Raw genomic sequence first — 16,635 nt, forward strand, 5'->3', positions numbered from 1 at the left:
AATGAATGGCTCTTGTATTGTGAGCGCTTGCAACTCACTAACACGCCTTAGTGACGTAATGGCAATTAGGAAAGCAACTTTCCACGTTAGGAATTGCAGTTCACACGAGTGCATTGGCTCAAACGGTGGTCCCATCAGTCTGGTGAGGACCACATTGAGGTTCCACACCGGAGCTGGCGGTGTTCTTGGGGGAATGACTCGTTTCAGACCTTCAAGAAACGCTTTAATGGCTGGCACCCTGAAGACTGAGAGATGCTGCCTATTTTGAAGGTAAGCTGCGATGGCGGATAGATGTATCCGAATAGAAGTGAACGCTAGTTTGCACTTATAAAGGTGTAACAGATAGCAAATGATGTTAGGGATAGATGCATCTAGCGGGTTTATGTCATTGTCTGCACAGTAAATGACAAAACGCTTCCATTTTGCGGCATAGCATGCTCTGGTTGACGGCTTCCTCGCCTCCTTGATGATGTTCATGCATTCAGGAGGTAGGTTTAGGTATCCAAACTCTAAGACTTCAGGAGCCAGATCGCTAGGTTGAGCTGTTGCGGATCTGGATGCTGAATTTCTCCATGGTTCTACGTCAGAAGTCTGGGCGTGAGGCGCAGTCTTTGATGCGGCACCACTGAGAGTTCGAGGAACGTGGTGTACCAGGCTTGGCGCGCCCACGTTGGAGCAACTAGGATGAGTGTCATCGAGTGTTGCCTTAGTTTCCTCGCCACCAGTGGTATCAGAGGTGTCGGGGGAAAAGCGTAAGCAAATTTGCCTGACCAGTTCATCCATATCGCATTGCCCTGCGATTGGGGGTGTGGGAACCTGGCGGCGAAGCTTTGGCATTTTGCGTTCTCCCTTGTGGCGAACAGGTCTATGTCTGGACGACCCCACCTTTGGAAGTACGGCTGGAGTACCGATGGATGTATCTCCCACTCGTGCATTTGATGACTGTATCTGCTGAGCAGATCCGCCATCTGATTGTCCTTCCCTGGGAGGTGTTCTGCCATGAGGAAGATGTTCCTCTGAATGGCCCACTTCCACATGCTCTGAGCCAGGTGAGACAGCTGTGGTGAGTGGGTGCCCCCCTGCTTTTGGATGTAGTACATCGCGGTCATGTTGTCCGTCCGGACTAACACCACTTTGTTGCACAGATGTACAATGAAGGACTTGAGTGCCATGAAGATCGCCATCAGTTCTAGATAGTTGATGTGCATCTTCTGTTGCTGCGTCGTCCATAGTCCCTGCACTGTGTAAGTGAGCAGATGAGCTCCCCATCCCTGGAGAGATGCGTCCGTTGTCAGGATAACCTGTGGTACTGGCTCCTGGAACAGCCGGCCCTTGCAAAGGTTGTGTGGAGTCCACCAATGCAGAGAGTTGTATGCCCGACTGGTAACCAACACTAGGTCTGTTAATTGTCCCTGAGCCTGTGTCCACTGATTTGCTAAGCACTCCTGGAGCGGGCGCATATGCAACCGTGCGTGAGGGACTATGAAGATGCAGGAGGCCATCATGCCTATCAACTGCATGAACACTCTTGCTGGAAGTGAGTGTCCCGGTCTGAACTTCTGGATTGAAGACTGTATGCCGTCTATCCTGACCTGGTTTGGTTGCGCCTTGGCCGTCAGGGTATTGATTGTCGCACCCAGAAACTCCCGGACGTGTGCCGGCTGAAGGTGTGACTTTGGGTAATTCAACGAGAAACCCAGGTCGTGAAGGAGGTGAATGGTAGTCGACATGTCCGCGGCGCACTGCTGTTCCGACCTGGCTTGAACGAGCCAGTCGTCGAGGTAGGGGTAGACATGGATGTTCTGCCTCCTGAGGTGCGCTGCTACTGTCGCCAGACACTTGGTAAACACCCTTGGGGCAGTTGTGACTCCGAAGGGTAGGACTTTGAACTGATAATGCGTGCCCTGGATAGTGAACCTGAGGTACTTTCTGTGGGACGGATGTAGCGGAATGTGGAAATAAGCATCCTTGAGATCTAAGGTTGCTAAGAAGTCTCCTTTGTTTAACATAGGAAGGATCTGTTGCAGTGTAAGCATGTGGAAATGCTCTGACAGTATGTACAGATTGAGGGGACGGAGATCCAGAATTGGTCTGAGAGATCCGTCGTCCTTTGGAATGAGGAAGTACAGGGAATAAACCCCTGTTCCTTCCTCCCCCACTGGCACGAGCTCGATTGCCCCTTTTTGCAGCATCACCAACACTTCCTGCTGCAATAAGTGCAAGTGCTCTGCGGACATAGGTCTTTGCCTTGGTGGAATGTTGGGTGGAGTGGACTTTAACTCTAGACAATAACCGTACTGGATAAGCTGTCGCACCCACCTGTCTGTGGTGATGTTGATCCAGACGGGCAGGAACTGCTGTATTCTCCCCCCGACAGGTGTTAAATGGTCGGGGGGCAGTGACAGAGAGTCACTGGTTGCTTGGGGCAGAGGAGCGTGAATTGTTGCCTCCTTTGCCACGTCCTTTGTTGCTGTTTCCCCTGTAGCCCCTCTTGTTTTGTTTGGGGTACGAGGACTGTGCTCCACCTCTAGGGAACTGTGACTGTTGACCCAACTGTCCTCTGGTGACTCCACGGGCACCTGAGCGACGAAAATTATTGCCACGAAACTGCTGTGATTGTAGGGCCCCCATAGATTTAGCAGTTTCAGTGTCTTTTTTAATTTTTTCCAGGGTGGTGTCAACATCTGGACCAAACAGTCTATCCGGATTGACTGGTTGATTAAGTATGGTTGTTTGAATGTCAGGTTTGAACCCCGATATGCGGAGCCAAGCCTGTCTTCTGAGCATGACACTGGTGTTAATGGCCCTAGCGGCTGTGTCCGCGGCATCAAGTGCACACTTTATGGCCGCGTTGGAGATCAGTTGTCCCGCTTGTATAATCATTTTGGTGCCCTCTTGAAACTGCGGAGGCAGGTGTTCCACAATCTGCTCTAGTGTGTCGTAATGTGATCTATCATAACGTGCCAGTAGTGCCTGTGTATTTGCAATACGCCAGAAATTGGCAGCCTGTGCAGCCACTCTTTTGCCTCCTGCCTCTAGCACTTTGGACTCCTTATCCGGGGGAGGAGCTTCACCCGTTGTTTGGGAGTTGGCCCTCTTGCGTGCGTTTGCTACCACCAGGGAGTCAAGCGGCAACTGTCCTCTAATGTATGCAGGGTCTGCAGGCGCTGGTCTGTACTTTTTTTCAATACGTGGGTTGACCACCCTCGCCCTGGTAGGCTCTTTAAAGATGTCCGCAGCATGCTTGAGGACCCCTTTGAGCATAGGCAGGGTCTTGACAGTTCTTTCCGAAACTGAAAAGGTGTCGAATAGAAAGTCTTCCTCAACTGGGTCAGCATGCATGTCCACATCATGATTAGCAGCTGCCCTCTCAATGAGTGCATGAAAACCTGCAGAATCCTCTGTAGGGGATGCACGTGTACTGAAAGTCTGTGGGTCTTGTCCCACATCTTGGGTGCCTTGGTCCCCAATGACATAATAAGAATCTGGCTGTGCATCAGGTTCATTTACTGGGAACGTGTATTGTTCATCTTCACCATAGCCCTCACTTTCAGAGTGGTCTGGAGACGGTGTTGGGCTCCTTCCCAGAGGAGGCTGGATAGGTTCCATGAGGCCTGAGGCGTCCTGTGGAAACTTTTTCTTCTTTAGGGGGATGACATAGGATTCCACCGGCTGCGAAGTGATCTTCCTTTTGTAAAGGGTTAACTTCCCCGTGTCCGCGTCTATGAAACACTCCGAATCCTCTTCTGGGTCGAGCACTTGACCCGAAGATGCCCCTGCCGTAGAAGATTCCGACTTCTTTGGCGTCGATTTCGATGAAAAAGCCTTCGGCGCCACTTTTGGCGGTAGAAGGAAGAGGAGTTTACTTGCGGGCTTGACCGGGACGTCTGCCGCCTTCTGCGTCGATGGCGTTGGCGTCGACGAAGAAAAAGCCTTCTCCCTAATTCTTTGTAATGAAGCAGCCACGAGAGATGCGTCGGTGACCGATGTCTTTGGCACCGACGAGGTGGCCTTGCCTTCGGATGCGACGCTCCGTTGGTCTTTTGGAGGGATGGACGGCGCCGACCCCGAGTCCTTGGAGCGATGCGCAGATGTCCCCGTTGGAGCCGGGTCTGTGTCGGTTGCCTTGGCTGGCTTTGCCTGCGCCGGCGCGCTTGTCTTGTGCGTGCCACCCTTCTTAGAGGATCTCTCCTCCGGCGCCGATTTTGACCCTGTGGAATCGCCGTGTTTCTTCGGCTTCTGCGGACCGGAGGTCGACGGAGTCGATGAGGCCGCCGGTTTATTTGTTTTTGCCGTTGCGACCGCCATCTTAGGGACGATTGAGTCCTTTACTTTCGGTTTCGGTTTCGGGTCGGCCATTTTAGGTGCAGTCGAGACCGTTGCTTTCAGTTTCGGTTTCGAAACCCTCGGCGCAGCAAGTATGTCCGTGGCCGGGCCAGCAGGCGGGGCCGTGGCTTGCGCTACAGGGTGTTGGGTAAGGCCGACAGGCGATCCCGCGACCCTCTCTTGATGTCCGTCAACTTCGGGGCATAGCTCGTCCCCTGAGCTATCTTCCGCGGCCCCATAAACCATATCGTCGTCCCCTACCTCGTCGACGTATTCAAGGCCTTGACCCACGACTCCGTCGTCGTCATATTCCGGATCAGCCTCGACCTCCGTCTCAGGCGGGGAGATTTGAAGATGATGGCTCTGGTCCTCCTCTTCTTGGTCGTCGAAGATGTTTTCTGGATCCGGGGCCGCCTGTTTGGCGACAAGGCGCACCGCGCGCCGAATCGTGAGAGTTTTCTTCGACCTGAAACTCGCACAGGCCCTGCAACTTCCTTCGTCATGGTCTGGCGAAAGGCATTTATTACAGACCGGGTGCACGTCTATATGTGGGTATTTGGACCCACAGAGCGGACAGAGCTTAAACGGGCTCCGCTCCATGTTGGGAACTTAGTGTCGAGTCGCGATGAGAAGGCCTCGATGTCCGAAGAGTAGTAAAAACTCCGCTGATTCCGGCTCCGAGAGACGGAAGAACTCGAGACCGTACGCAAACAATACCGACGTAAAGAACCCAAAGCCTTTTGGCCGTTAAATTAGATGTTTATTCGGTTCCGACGGAGAGACGTCGAGACCGCATCCGAACCCAATGGCGGAAAAAAACAATCTGGGGATGGAGCCGATGCCCATGCGCACTGTAGTCCAGGGGAGGAGCCACCCATCTCAGGATACTTCGAAGACTCTTCCAGGACAACAATGTGCGATCATCCGGACCCAACACTAGGTGGCGATCTAATGCTAAGATATGAATTTAGCAGCCCACATGCCTCGAACCGCTAAGCTCCTTCCATAGAGAATGCCAGAGGCCAGGAGTTCCCTCGAACGACCCCCCCCCCCCAGACGCGAACACGACGCAGCGAACAAGATAGACACTGTGGGCCACAATCCCGAAGCCCCCAAATAGGGGTGAACACGAACCACCAGATCGAGACACCATTAGATCTGTTGGTGGCATTCCTACCTAACCTACATGACAGCACCCTCCCCACCTCACCCGCACCTTGCACCACCATCTGAATAGTGCGCCACCCTCCCAGGAATAGACGAGCAGTTATAGGCAACATACGATGACACCTCCGAGCTCCCACCGCATTGACAAGTTCCCACCACAACACACGATTCACATCTCCAAGTTTACCAACCCCACCCCCTCTTCCTCCCCCCCCCCCCATCCTTTTCTCCCACCGCCAGTTGCATCCCCACTCACCCTTCTCCTTGAGCTTCCCACCCCCTCCACTTCCCCTCCCACGGTCACGAACTACCCTATCATTTCCCAGCCGGCCTATTGATCACATTAGCGGACGAACTTGGACCACAGGGGTACATGTTGCGGCCTCACACCTGACCGCCGCCACACAGCGTTCGACGCACACGGGACCACTGGGGAGGGAGAGATACACGCTGAAACACCAGCCATGGCGATGACTGCAATTGGCAATCAGGTTTAGACCCAAGATGAGGTGACGGCGGACCTTTCTGCCCGCCCCGATACAAACGAGCGGCGCGTTGGTCCCATCCCCTGGCCCCGCGGCTGCTGCTGTAGAGATACACAACACCGTGACACTAGAACAGAGACAAGAGACACTGGCTAGGTCCCCCCGGTGACCATGACCCAGTGACAGCCTAAGGGACAGCGACTACAATACATCGCACGTTGCCATACTATTGGGACTAGGCAATGCCATTGCAGCTAGACAACGTGTAACATAAACCTGATAATGTACAAAATGTGATGTAAAACTGTATTTTGTGAACCACCCCGTGACAATAACACATACCGTTAAGATGTGAGACAACGAATGATGCACAGTTCATGTTTTCTTTTCTTCTGTGAAATCAATAAAAGATATATTTTTTTAAAAATAAAAAATGAGGGACCCGCAGAATCAGTTGACGTGTCTCAACCAATCTATTGGGATGCTCATTATTTATTTTAAAAAGTAGCCTTGCGAGGTCTGTGTAGATTAGCGATGGTATGGATATGTAGATAGCTCTGATGCCCCATGGATGAAGATAGGACGGCATTTGTACAGAGTGCGTAAAGAGGCCTAGTACAGGATGGCCAAGGCATTGTGATAATGTTGTTCAAAGCTGAATGTGTAAACAAATTAGTTTCAGAGAAACTAATCCAACATTGTCGTACATGCAAATATGTGCAAAAGTTCACAGCTGATATGTTCTTGTGAGGACAATATTAGAGAGATAAGCTTCTTCGCTACATGGACCGAACCCGAAAATATAACAGGAACAATACCCGGGGCACCGCACCTCTTGCAGCAAACCGAGCCTGTGTGAGTCCAATACGGATTCCCACTGTACCGAGACCAAGCCGCCATCAAGGGACGACAGCACTGCAGAGACCCGCCTCCAGAGTCGCCCAGCAGTCCTGATTTTGCAACCTCAGCTGGCGAGACCGACAACCGCAAGGCCCTAGGACGCATAAAGCCCAGCTGACACTTCCACTCTGCAACCGAGCACCCCAGCCCGGGTACCGAAGAACCAGCTGTGCCCCCTTGTCCCAGCACCCATGTGACCCTGCACCCCTGTGACCCAGCACCCCCATTCAGAGCTTCCTGACTTGTCCCCAAGTCCCCCTCTGCAGCTCGTTTCCAGGTAGCCCCCTTCTTTCCACAGGCGTAGTGCACACAGCTACCAACCCAACCTTCACTTCTGCACTCGGACACCCCAAATGAGGTAATAGGTAACTGCTTGTGGTACTTTGGACGGTGGCCCCCTATTACCCCAAGTCTGAAAGGTGACCCACAGAAACCGACTGTAAATAATTGTATGCAAAATATGCCTTTTCTCCCATAGGGGGCACTGCTCCGTAAAGATGCATTGAAGTGAAGTGCTTACTTGCCTGCAAAAAACAATATTTAAAGAAGTTCTTACTTGATAAGTTACTAAGTTCTTGGTATCAAAATTTATATAAAAATATGCCTTATTTTCCAAAATTGGCCCCGGATTTATTCTTGAGTGCGTGTCACATTTTTTTGCCTCTGTGAGTACAACAAATGCTAAGCACTATCCTCTGATAAGCCTAACTTGCTCGCTCATACAACCATAAAAGACAGCATTTAGTGCAATACATTTTTCCTCTGTAAACCAATAAAGGTTGCCTGGAATCTTTACACAGTGTACTTCGTTTTAGTTCACTATATAAAGAGATGGCTTTCAACTTTTGCAAAACCTACTAGGATAATGGGGCAAAGCCCAGAAGTGGGAGGTGCCATCTTCTTTCTAGCTGTTAAAAGAGCAAGAATGTTACTGCCAGAATTTTTCAAATTAATTAACTTGCCTGACTGAAGGTACTGTGAGGAAAGAGTAAGAGAGAACCCTTAGATTATCTTTAGTCGGGCATGAAAGAGTTGGATTTAAGGAATCTGGAAGCGGCATGATCTGACGGATTACAAATGCAACCAAGGCATCTTGTTAGCACTTCTGTTTTCCTGATTAGGATGGTTGTATCAACATTTTTAAGCCAACGTTTCTTAAAAATGAAAGGTGTTAAATTAATCAAGTCGCAGTCAATATGTAAAAAACACTGATTCCAAAAGTACGAGTTACTTACCTTCGGTAACGATGTATCTGGTAGAGACAATTCTAGCCGCAGATTCCTTAACGTAGAATTATCCCCGGGCGTGAGACTAGATCCGGATTTTTTTTTGCCACAGCATCACTAGGCGCCGGGGAGATGACATCATGCGACTCCGCCTTGGCGTTGTCCACGTACGTGACGTCAGCGAGGTCACATAAATCCCACCCGGAGACCTACGTCAGTTTTCTTTGGAGAACTTTTCCGCGCCACAACGAGGAGCCATCAGACAAAACTGTGAGAGTATAGGAACAGTGTGCAAAAGAGCAGAAAAATTGGAAGGAAGGGTGAGAAACACCACCATAAGGAGCAGTGCCAGACACTGCAGCACCCAAAGGCAGGGAAAGAAGCAAGAACAGAGCACCGCCCTGAACAGCAACCCTGCCAGTACGGCGATAGACCCCCCTGGAGACAAAGAATATATAAAAAAACGTCATGATAACATGCAGCAGGCCTACAACCCCAACCAATAACAATGAAGGGGAACCAGTCCGGGACAAACAAGGCACGATAAGACTCCAAGACAGCCCCATCACAGAATGTGACAACCCCATAAGGAACAGAGGCAGAGGGCCGGCCAAAAGACCCCAACCTAGAAGATAGGAAAGGAGCCAGAACCCCTAGTAATGAAAGGAGAAGAGTTGGGGGGTAGAAGGTAGGCCCCAATCTGGGGCAACTAGAGCACAAGGGCACAGAAGTACCTATAAACCTATCCTCCGATATGCCAAAAAGGGAGGACAGGAACAAATAAACAGGACAAACAACCTATCAGAAAGAGTGACAGAATGCACTCACTGAAGACATAGCCACCCACAGGGAGGCGAATGCAGAAGACCAAGCCAAAGGTCCTCGCAGAACGAGGAGGAAGGGTGGGCCGAGAAGGAATCTGCGGATAGAATCGTCTTTACCAGATACATCGTTACCGAAGTTAAGTAACTCGTACATCTGATAGAGACTACTAGCCGCCGATTGCTTAATGTAGAATAGATCCCCTAGCCATACCCAAGGGGAAGGAGGGTCTGCAAGAGGACCATACCAGCCTGGACATAATAGAGGGTTCCACAGGTGACGAGGTCCACGGGTAAAAGAGCCCTGTCCCCCCAGGCAAGGGGAACCCCTGCATCTAGAAGATCACCAACTCCAGAGGGGATACGAGAAGACAAGAAGAGAGGCAGCCTGCCGTCCATCAGCAGGAGAAACAAGGGCAAGGTGAAAGGAGGCCAGAGCGCCCCACACCTATTCAAGGTATCAAGAACCTTCCCCAGAAGCCCCAAAGGCCCAAATAAGGAAGAGGAGCACCTAGGAAGAAGAGCAACCTGGAGACTCCAAGGAAAAGAGGAAGAGCAAAGGCAAGCCCCCCCACCGGGAACACGCACAGTGAAGAGGGCAGCTAAATCTAACACAGCCAGAAGTCAACTGGCCAGACAGAACGACGCCTTCAACAATGAGGCAGGGGAAGCAGAAAGGGTAGCCCAAGGACACCCAGGGAGAACCGCCCAACATCCCGCAGGGTCAGACAGTGCCCAAAGAGAGACAAGGAACTCAAGAACCAGCTCTAACCCTAGGGAGGAGAAGCAGAACTGAAGGCAGAGTCCACTGGAAGAAGCGGACAAGGCAAGGAAGAATGTCCTGCTAAAAGTGCCAGAAGGCATATGGTGCATAAAAACATTAAGTGGGCACTGACATGCACGGCCAGCCGCAGACAACACCACAGAAAAGTGCACTCAGGGCTAGCCAGACGCCAGCCGAAGACCGAGACCAGGAAAGTCAAGAAGGGCCCGGACACATCCCCAAGGGAGGATTCCACACACACAGCCCAAAAAGAAGAGGAACTAGGCAGAGCCATGACGCAAGGCCGCAGGCAAGACCAAGCCAAAAACGCAGCAACCCAGGAGAAAGACAGCACGGGGCGCAACTTAAGCCAATCCAAAACTATCAGCAAGAGGATCGCACCTGGAACATATCGTAACGCCACGGAGAGCAAAGGCCCGAAAGGCAACCACACCTCCCCAGCACAAGACAGGGCTATATAATAGCTACCATTACCCCACATAGGGCATGTCACGTCCCAAGACATAGGAACCCTCTTAGGAAAAAACATTCCGCAGCAGTGGACAACAGAAAGACCTGCGGAGAACCCGCAGTCGGCTTGCCAAACAGCCAAAAGAATAACAGAAGGCCTATTCTCAGGGCCAACACGGCGTAGCAAAAGCCAAAAACAAAAAACATATTCAAGAAAGGGCCAGCCAACAGCACAATAGTCCAAGAAGAAGGACTTGAATGTACAGTAATCACACAACTGGGGCAACCCGCCCCAACAGAAGAACACCTCCTGAAAACCAGATCAACTCACAGGTCGAGGAGGAGGAGGAGGAGGAGGCCGAAGCTCCCCCAAGAACCTCTGAATGGCCGAGTCCGCAGGTGCGTGGAACAAAAGACCGCCATCGAAGGGAAGGTCCACCAGCCGTTATCGAACGTTCTCTGCAAACACACTGTCCCAAAGCCAGGCTTGTCGACGAAGTGCGACCGAAAAAGCCATGGCATGACCAAGCACCTCCGAGATGCCCCGAGCTGTGCGGCAAATAAACGCCGCCCGATCCCGGCCACCCAACACATGGTGCCTCAACTCAACATAGGCACCCTCCAGAGGAGAGGCAGACATAAGGGACTCCGCGGAGTCCGACAAGCAAGAAGTGGCCCTAGCCAAAACACACAGTGTTAAGAGCCCGCAGAGTCGCACTGGTGGAGGCAAACACATTACGCCCCCAGGAGTCAAGCCAGCAGGCCTCCCACGACGGTGGAGACAACAGCGGTGGCAGAGAGGGGAAGGCATTCTCCAAAAGACGGCCCCTGGTAGAATGGTGGAGGGAAAGACACAAAGGATCCTGCGGCGCCGGATGGTAGCGGTGCAGAAGGTGTTGGGGCACCGGGTCCTCCGTGGCTGCGCCGCCCCAAGCCCCCAGAAGAGAAGAAGGAGCGAACCCTCGAAGGGAAGCAGCAGCTCCCTACCACCAAAACCATGATGGAGGACCTCCAGAAGATGATCTGCGGGAAAACGGGCAGCTGGATCACCCATGCGCAAGATTCCCACAGCCGTGGAAACAGCACAAGCAAAGGCAGCACCCGCCTCCATAGTGCCCCGCGGTGGAGATAGCAGCTCCTCAGTAGGTAACACCTGCAAGCTAAGGCGGCCGTCCCCCAAGCCAACCGGAGGAAGGAAGGGCCAGGTCCGGAAAGGAAAAAGAGGGACCGAGGAGTGGGGGACCTGCGGCACCTCCGGCGAAGATCGCGGTGACGGCGAGGAGCCATCCTTAGATGACGTTGGGGGAAAAGCCACGACGCAGCGGCACGTCTCCGGCGAGGAGGAAACCAGCAAGAGCTGAACCTCTGGAGAAGAGGAGGCGTCTGGCGACGAGTCAACGACCCGACGTCAGCCTGGCACTTTAGAGTCCGCAATCTGAGGTAGGACATCGTCGTCCGCCGCCAGGGGAGATGCCGGAATGACCTCCGCCACAGCGCACAGCGCAGGAGACCGGGGATGGGCCTCAGACGAGGCAGCCGCCTGCGTGGAGGGGCAAGAGGGACCCGGGAAGGGACAAAGGGTCCCCCACCAGCCTCGGCCTGTGACGGTACGAGAAGGGCCCTCTGCCAGGGCCAGCAGCCGCCGGCGCCTAAGCGGCATCACCTTGGCCTCGGATGAGGCCACCGCCTGTCCCGAGGGCGCATCCCGAGTTCCCCTCGGCCCTCAGGACAGGCGGTGGCCTCGTCCGAGGGGGACTCGGGATGCGACCCGAGCCCCGGCGACCTCCTGCGACACCACAGGGACTCCCGCAGGAGTTTGTGGCGAATGAGGGACCCCCGAAGGGCCGCACCGCAATGGCACCACATCCTCCGGACCTGGATCCAAGCCAGTCGGCGCCGGGGCCAGAGCCACAGACGACGACGCATAGGGCCCCGCACACGGCAAGTGATCCGCAGACATCCCAGGAGGGGAAGGAGGAGGAGGAGAAGCCAGCGAGGCCTGCAAGCCCTCCGCATATAGGTCTCCATTTGGGCTCGACGCCCCCACACCGGGAAACAGTGGATAGGGGGACGACACGCGGGCCGCACCAACCGCGGAGAGCCCGCGCCCCCAACAAGCCGGGAACCAGTCCTCCGGGGACAAACTGCGACACTTACCGACAGGTGAGAGACACTCTTGCGGCCTGGGAGAAGGAAGATGTCGAGGACAGAGGCGGCGATTCCTGAAACCCTCCGCAAAGGCCCGGCGTGGTGACGATGCCGACCTGGACATGCGGGCTGAAAGAAGTTTCATCCGGCGCTCCCGCCGGGACTTCGGTTTCATCTGCTGGCACGCCACACAATCAGTGGAGTCGTGATGTTCTCCCAAACACCACATGCAGATGGGATGAGGATCCGTCGCCGACATCTGGCGCACACAAGACGAGCACGTCTTAAAGCCGAAGGCATTCGCACACTGTTCCCACACACACGCAACAAGCGAAAGGGAAAGGCCCGAAACAGGCCAGGTGCACGATCCAGATCCGCGTTGCACGCGGAAAAGGAAAAAACTGACGTAGCGCACGACAGGGTGGCACTTATGTGACCTCGCTGATGTCAGGTACGCGGACAACGCCAGGGCGGAGTCTCGAGATGCCATCCCCCCGGCGTGCAGGGATGCTGTGGCAAAAAAAATTCTGGATCCAGTCTCACGCCTGGGGATAATTCTACATTAAGGAATCTACGGCTAGTAGTCTCTATCAGATATGAAAAAGCACCACTACCAGGTGCGCTTCTGGAATGAAAAGATAATACATTTGGTGGGTTTCAGGACGTGTGTGGTTTACAATTTTTTAAAGTCCTATTTTCACACACAAGACAGAGTCACCATTATTCCAGATCACCCAGATGGGAGTTGATAGTCTACAAACTTGTACTGCAGAAGAGCCAATCTTTGCAGAAGTGTCAGTTTTATGCAAAATTGACCCGCTGCTGAATATGGGACTGCTCACCTTGAAAACCGAGGTGCTCCCAATGGGCTCCAAAGCGGGGACAGTCAAATCTTGAACCGGTTAGCTTCTTGTACACTGTCTGCAGAACTCGCATGTGCACCTTCTGACTTGTGTCGAGAGCGCCTGCAAGGAGAAGCTTAGGCTTAGCAGAAGTGTTAAACCCTTCAAAAACACTCACAGGTTTCAGACTGCTTGAACTCAAAGTGCTCTGCACGAAAGAAGAATGGCTAGAAAACATAACAAAAAATATTTCCTGCATTTTAAATTTTACCAGCATTTGCTATAGTAGAACATTATATTTACACTCTTATGGTAGTTAAAGATGATTGGAAGGGTTGTAGTAGGGCACAATATACAACAAAATAAAGGAAAATACAAAAGTTAACTAACAAGGCACAATGAGCACAGCTCATTACTCCGGTTAACAAAAAACATTACTTACAACACTCCAGAAATTAGCCAAATATGTCATCAGTAGAAGTCTGACATACAATGCTGAAAAAAATACAGGTAACATGAAGACCTCACTACATACATCACACACACATATCTAGGTTAGCACTGATTTGTCATACTGAGGAGTATCACCAACCTCACAATAGCATTTCCCACTATGCCAAGCCACACAGTAACATCCCACAGAACAAAAGCCAAAAAAAACAGTAGTTGGCTAATATGGTACACAACAACAAAGGACATTAACCTTTAAAAAAAATAATTGGTTTATTTTTGTTTTACTCAAAAATAGAAAAGACTAATGACTAGATATAATTTGCAATACAAACATCATTCCATTTGCAGAAACGTTGTAAGCAGTGATGTCAGGTCACAAATGGATCATCAGTTACAGGTCGGTAAGGACATCAACACAGAGTAAGAAAAAACATTACAACCATATAAAACATGAGGGCATCAGTAGGTGGCACTGTCCAGGAGACTGGCCTTAATAGGACTGAATGAGGGTGGGAGTGTGGACTTCACATTGGTGGAAGCATGAGTGTGCTATAATACTGTGCAACTCAGGTACGCGTCACTGCCAGTTGCTTGCGCACAGGCCATAAACAGAGAAAGAGGGAGATGTGCCCGCAAGCACACAGTGTGGTGTGCCTAAGCTGATAGCAGGTTTTTATGGAACAGATTAACGAGGAACATGATTGGGAGCCTAGCCTACCATACTCAGTAAGTAAAGACGTGGGCCGTGCCCACTCCGAATAGGATTTGTGACACATCCTCTACAGGTGTAAGGTATTATCTCTAGGAGGGGTAAGGTATTATCTCTAGGAGGGGTAAGGTATTATCTCTAGGAGGGGTAAGGTATTATCTCTAGGAGGGGTAAGGTATCATCTCTAGGAAAGCCCTCAAATATGGAGGTCAGCTCATCCCAGTCCAGTGATAGTAGAGGTTTCTGAAATCCTCTGGCTTCCTCGTGCCCCCGAGCCGTACTTTGGGACTGAGCCCAGAAAAGAACTAAGCTGCACCATTCAGTCACAGATGAAGGGGCACTGCCCTTCCCGCAGCAGAAGATATACAATGCATCACCAGGACTGAGTCAAAAAAGCGGTTCAGGGATCAAGTGTGGGGGGGGGGGGGAGAGTTTGGGACGCTTAAGTGTACCTTGGAACACACCTCCCAAATGTCCTGGTTGACATGGACAGACAAGTGAGACAAATTCGCCCCCACATCTCGGGCAGGACATATCTGCTACCCCCAAAATGTGTTGAGTTTTGCAGGGGATAAGTATGCTCTGTGTTGAATAAAAAACTAAATGTGCCTGAATCTGGCATTCTAGGACCCAGTGGCAGGGGGGCTAATATATGGTCCCATTCCGCATCTCTGAACGCATCCTCCAGCTCTACCTTCCACTTCTCTCTCAATAGTGTCAAATGGAATTTCATGTGAGCAGTAATCCACTTGATTTCATGTGTGTAGTAATCCACTTGATTAAGTGATGCCCGGATCCCATGGTATGTAGTGTTTGTAATACCTCGTGAGGTGATGGTATAGTTGTGTTACAAAACATGAGTCAGAGCACTATAAGTCAGGAACTGACCCTGAGGGATCGCATATTATTCAGAAAGCTCCTCAAAGTTTAGCAGGAGGCCCTCTTGTGGGAGGTCCCGGAGGTCTCTATGTCCAAGGCATCTCACGGAGTCATGGCAGCAAGAGCAAGAATCCTTACCATTGCAGAGAATGGAGCAGGCTCAATAGCAAAATGACAGGTGCGTAGTGCAGTGCCAACGCAATCAGGCGCAACATTCGGCAATAGCACTGGCAGGTCACCCTGAGCAGTTGAGGAGAAAGACTAGCAGCGACTTCCCAGGCAAAAATACTAGCATATCCTATTAAGGGACCAGGCTACTGAATCGCCGTGGTGCCCTCTAAACAGCTGAACAGTCACTGGAGCTGGGAGGCAGGGAAGTAATGCTCACAGTTCGGTACTCCCAAACGGACCGCAGTTGTGGGAAGGCGAAGCGTAGCCATTGCTACCTGGCCTCGAGCAGTATTCTAACCTATATTACCCACAACAGTCTAGGGATCTTTAAATCCTGACAGTCCGGTACAGTGACAAGCTGACAAAATAATAAAGCCAGCGAAGAAGCATGAACATCTTCAAGAGGGCCCATCCCTGATGGGGGCAATGTACTTCTAAGACACATGGCTTCAAAAGGCTGATCCAGCAGCATCTCGTCTGCGTGCTACACCCGAGGTCAGTGGTTCTTAGCCTCTTGACTTTTGTGGGCCCCCACTTAATCCTTCCTGGAGCCGGGCACCTCCAGTGAATCATTTTTGGAATATAGGGACAGCTACAGAGTCCATACTGGAAGCCGGTGACCTCAGCCTAGGCATTTACAATGGTTTCAACTGCAAAACAATACACAAAAATGCAGAAACAGGCATTCAAACAACAAACACACAAATGATGAAATATTTTATTTAATTTAGAAACAAAAATGAAGAAAACAAATCTTAAGTTTAATTTTAAAGGGAAGGTCAGAGCTTTTCTAAATTCAACTGATGCCACTCCTTGTCAGTGCTATATTCAGTAAGATTTTTTCTTCTTTATTTATATACACTTTATCAATCAGTTGATTCTATTTAATTTTGTAAGCAGTCACTGACCCCCTGAGTAGGCTTCATGGGTCTCCAGCGCACAGCTTAAAAACCACTGCCCTAGGGGGATGCCCCATGGCTCTTTACTGCATCATAGATGGATGGAGAGTGGCTCTATCGCCAGTGCAAATAGTAGTTGTACTTTATAAAGAGGCAAAGAATATGCAAAGTGCAGGTAAGTTGAAATCTACATCTGGAGGAAAGACCCAGAGCAAAGATAAGACCACCACAGAACATGGTTTCTCAATTTTAAACTGTCTGACACCAATTTTTCATAACAACCAGATCTCTAAAAAATGCTGAGAACCTCTAACAAACTTTTATTACTAAACTGGTTTACAGTAGGGCCTGAACTTCTACGGGTCTTTCAGTTGG

At 51.2% G+C, this 16,635-nt stretch overlaps 1 protein-coding gene across 3 annotated transcripts in view; it reads right to left on the reverse strand.

The window, feature by feature from the left end:
- The window catches only part of ELMOD3 (ELMO domain containing 3), a 227,320-nt gene that overhangs the window by 103,620 nt on the left and 107,065 nt on the right, over nucleotides 1–16,635 (reverse strand). For all 3 annotated transcript variants that reach the window (XM_086943445.1, XM_086943444.1, XM_086943446.1), the window contains one exon: nucleotides 13,150–13,272. In XM_086943445.1, the coding sequence (XP_086799571.1) occupies nucleotides 13,150–13,272 (123 nt within the window). The remainder of the gene's footprint in view (nucleotides 1–13,149; nucleotides 13,273–16,635) is intronic.

Source organism: Lissotriton vulgaris, chromosome 11 (assembly GCF_964263255.1).
Source record: "Lissotriton vulgaris chromosome 11, aLisVul1.2, whole genome shotgun sequence".
Classification (NCBI taxonomy): Eukaryota; Metazoa; Chordata; class Amphibia; order Caudata; family Salamandridae; genus Lissotriton; species Lissotriton vulgaris.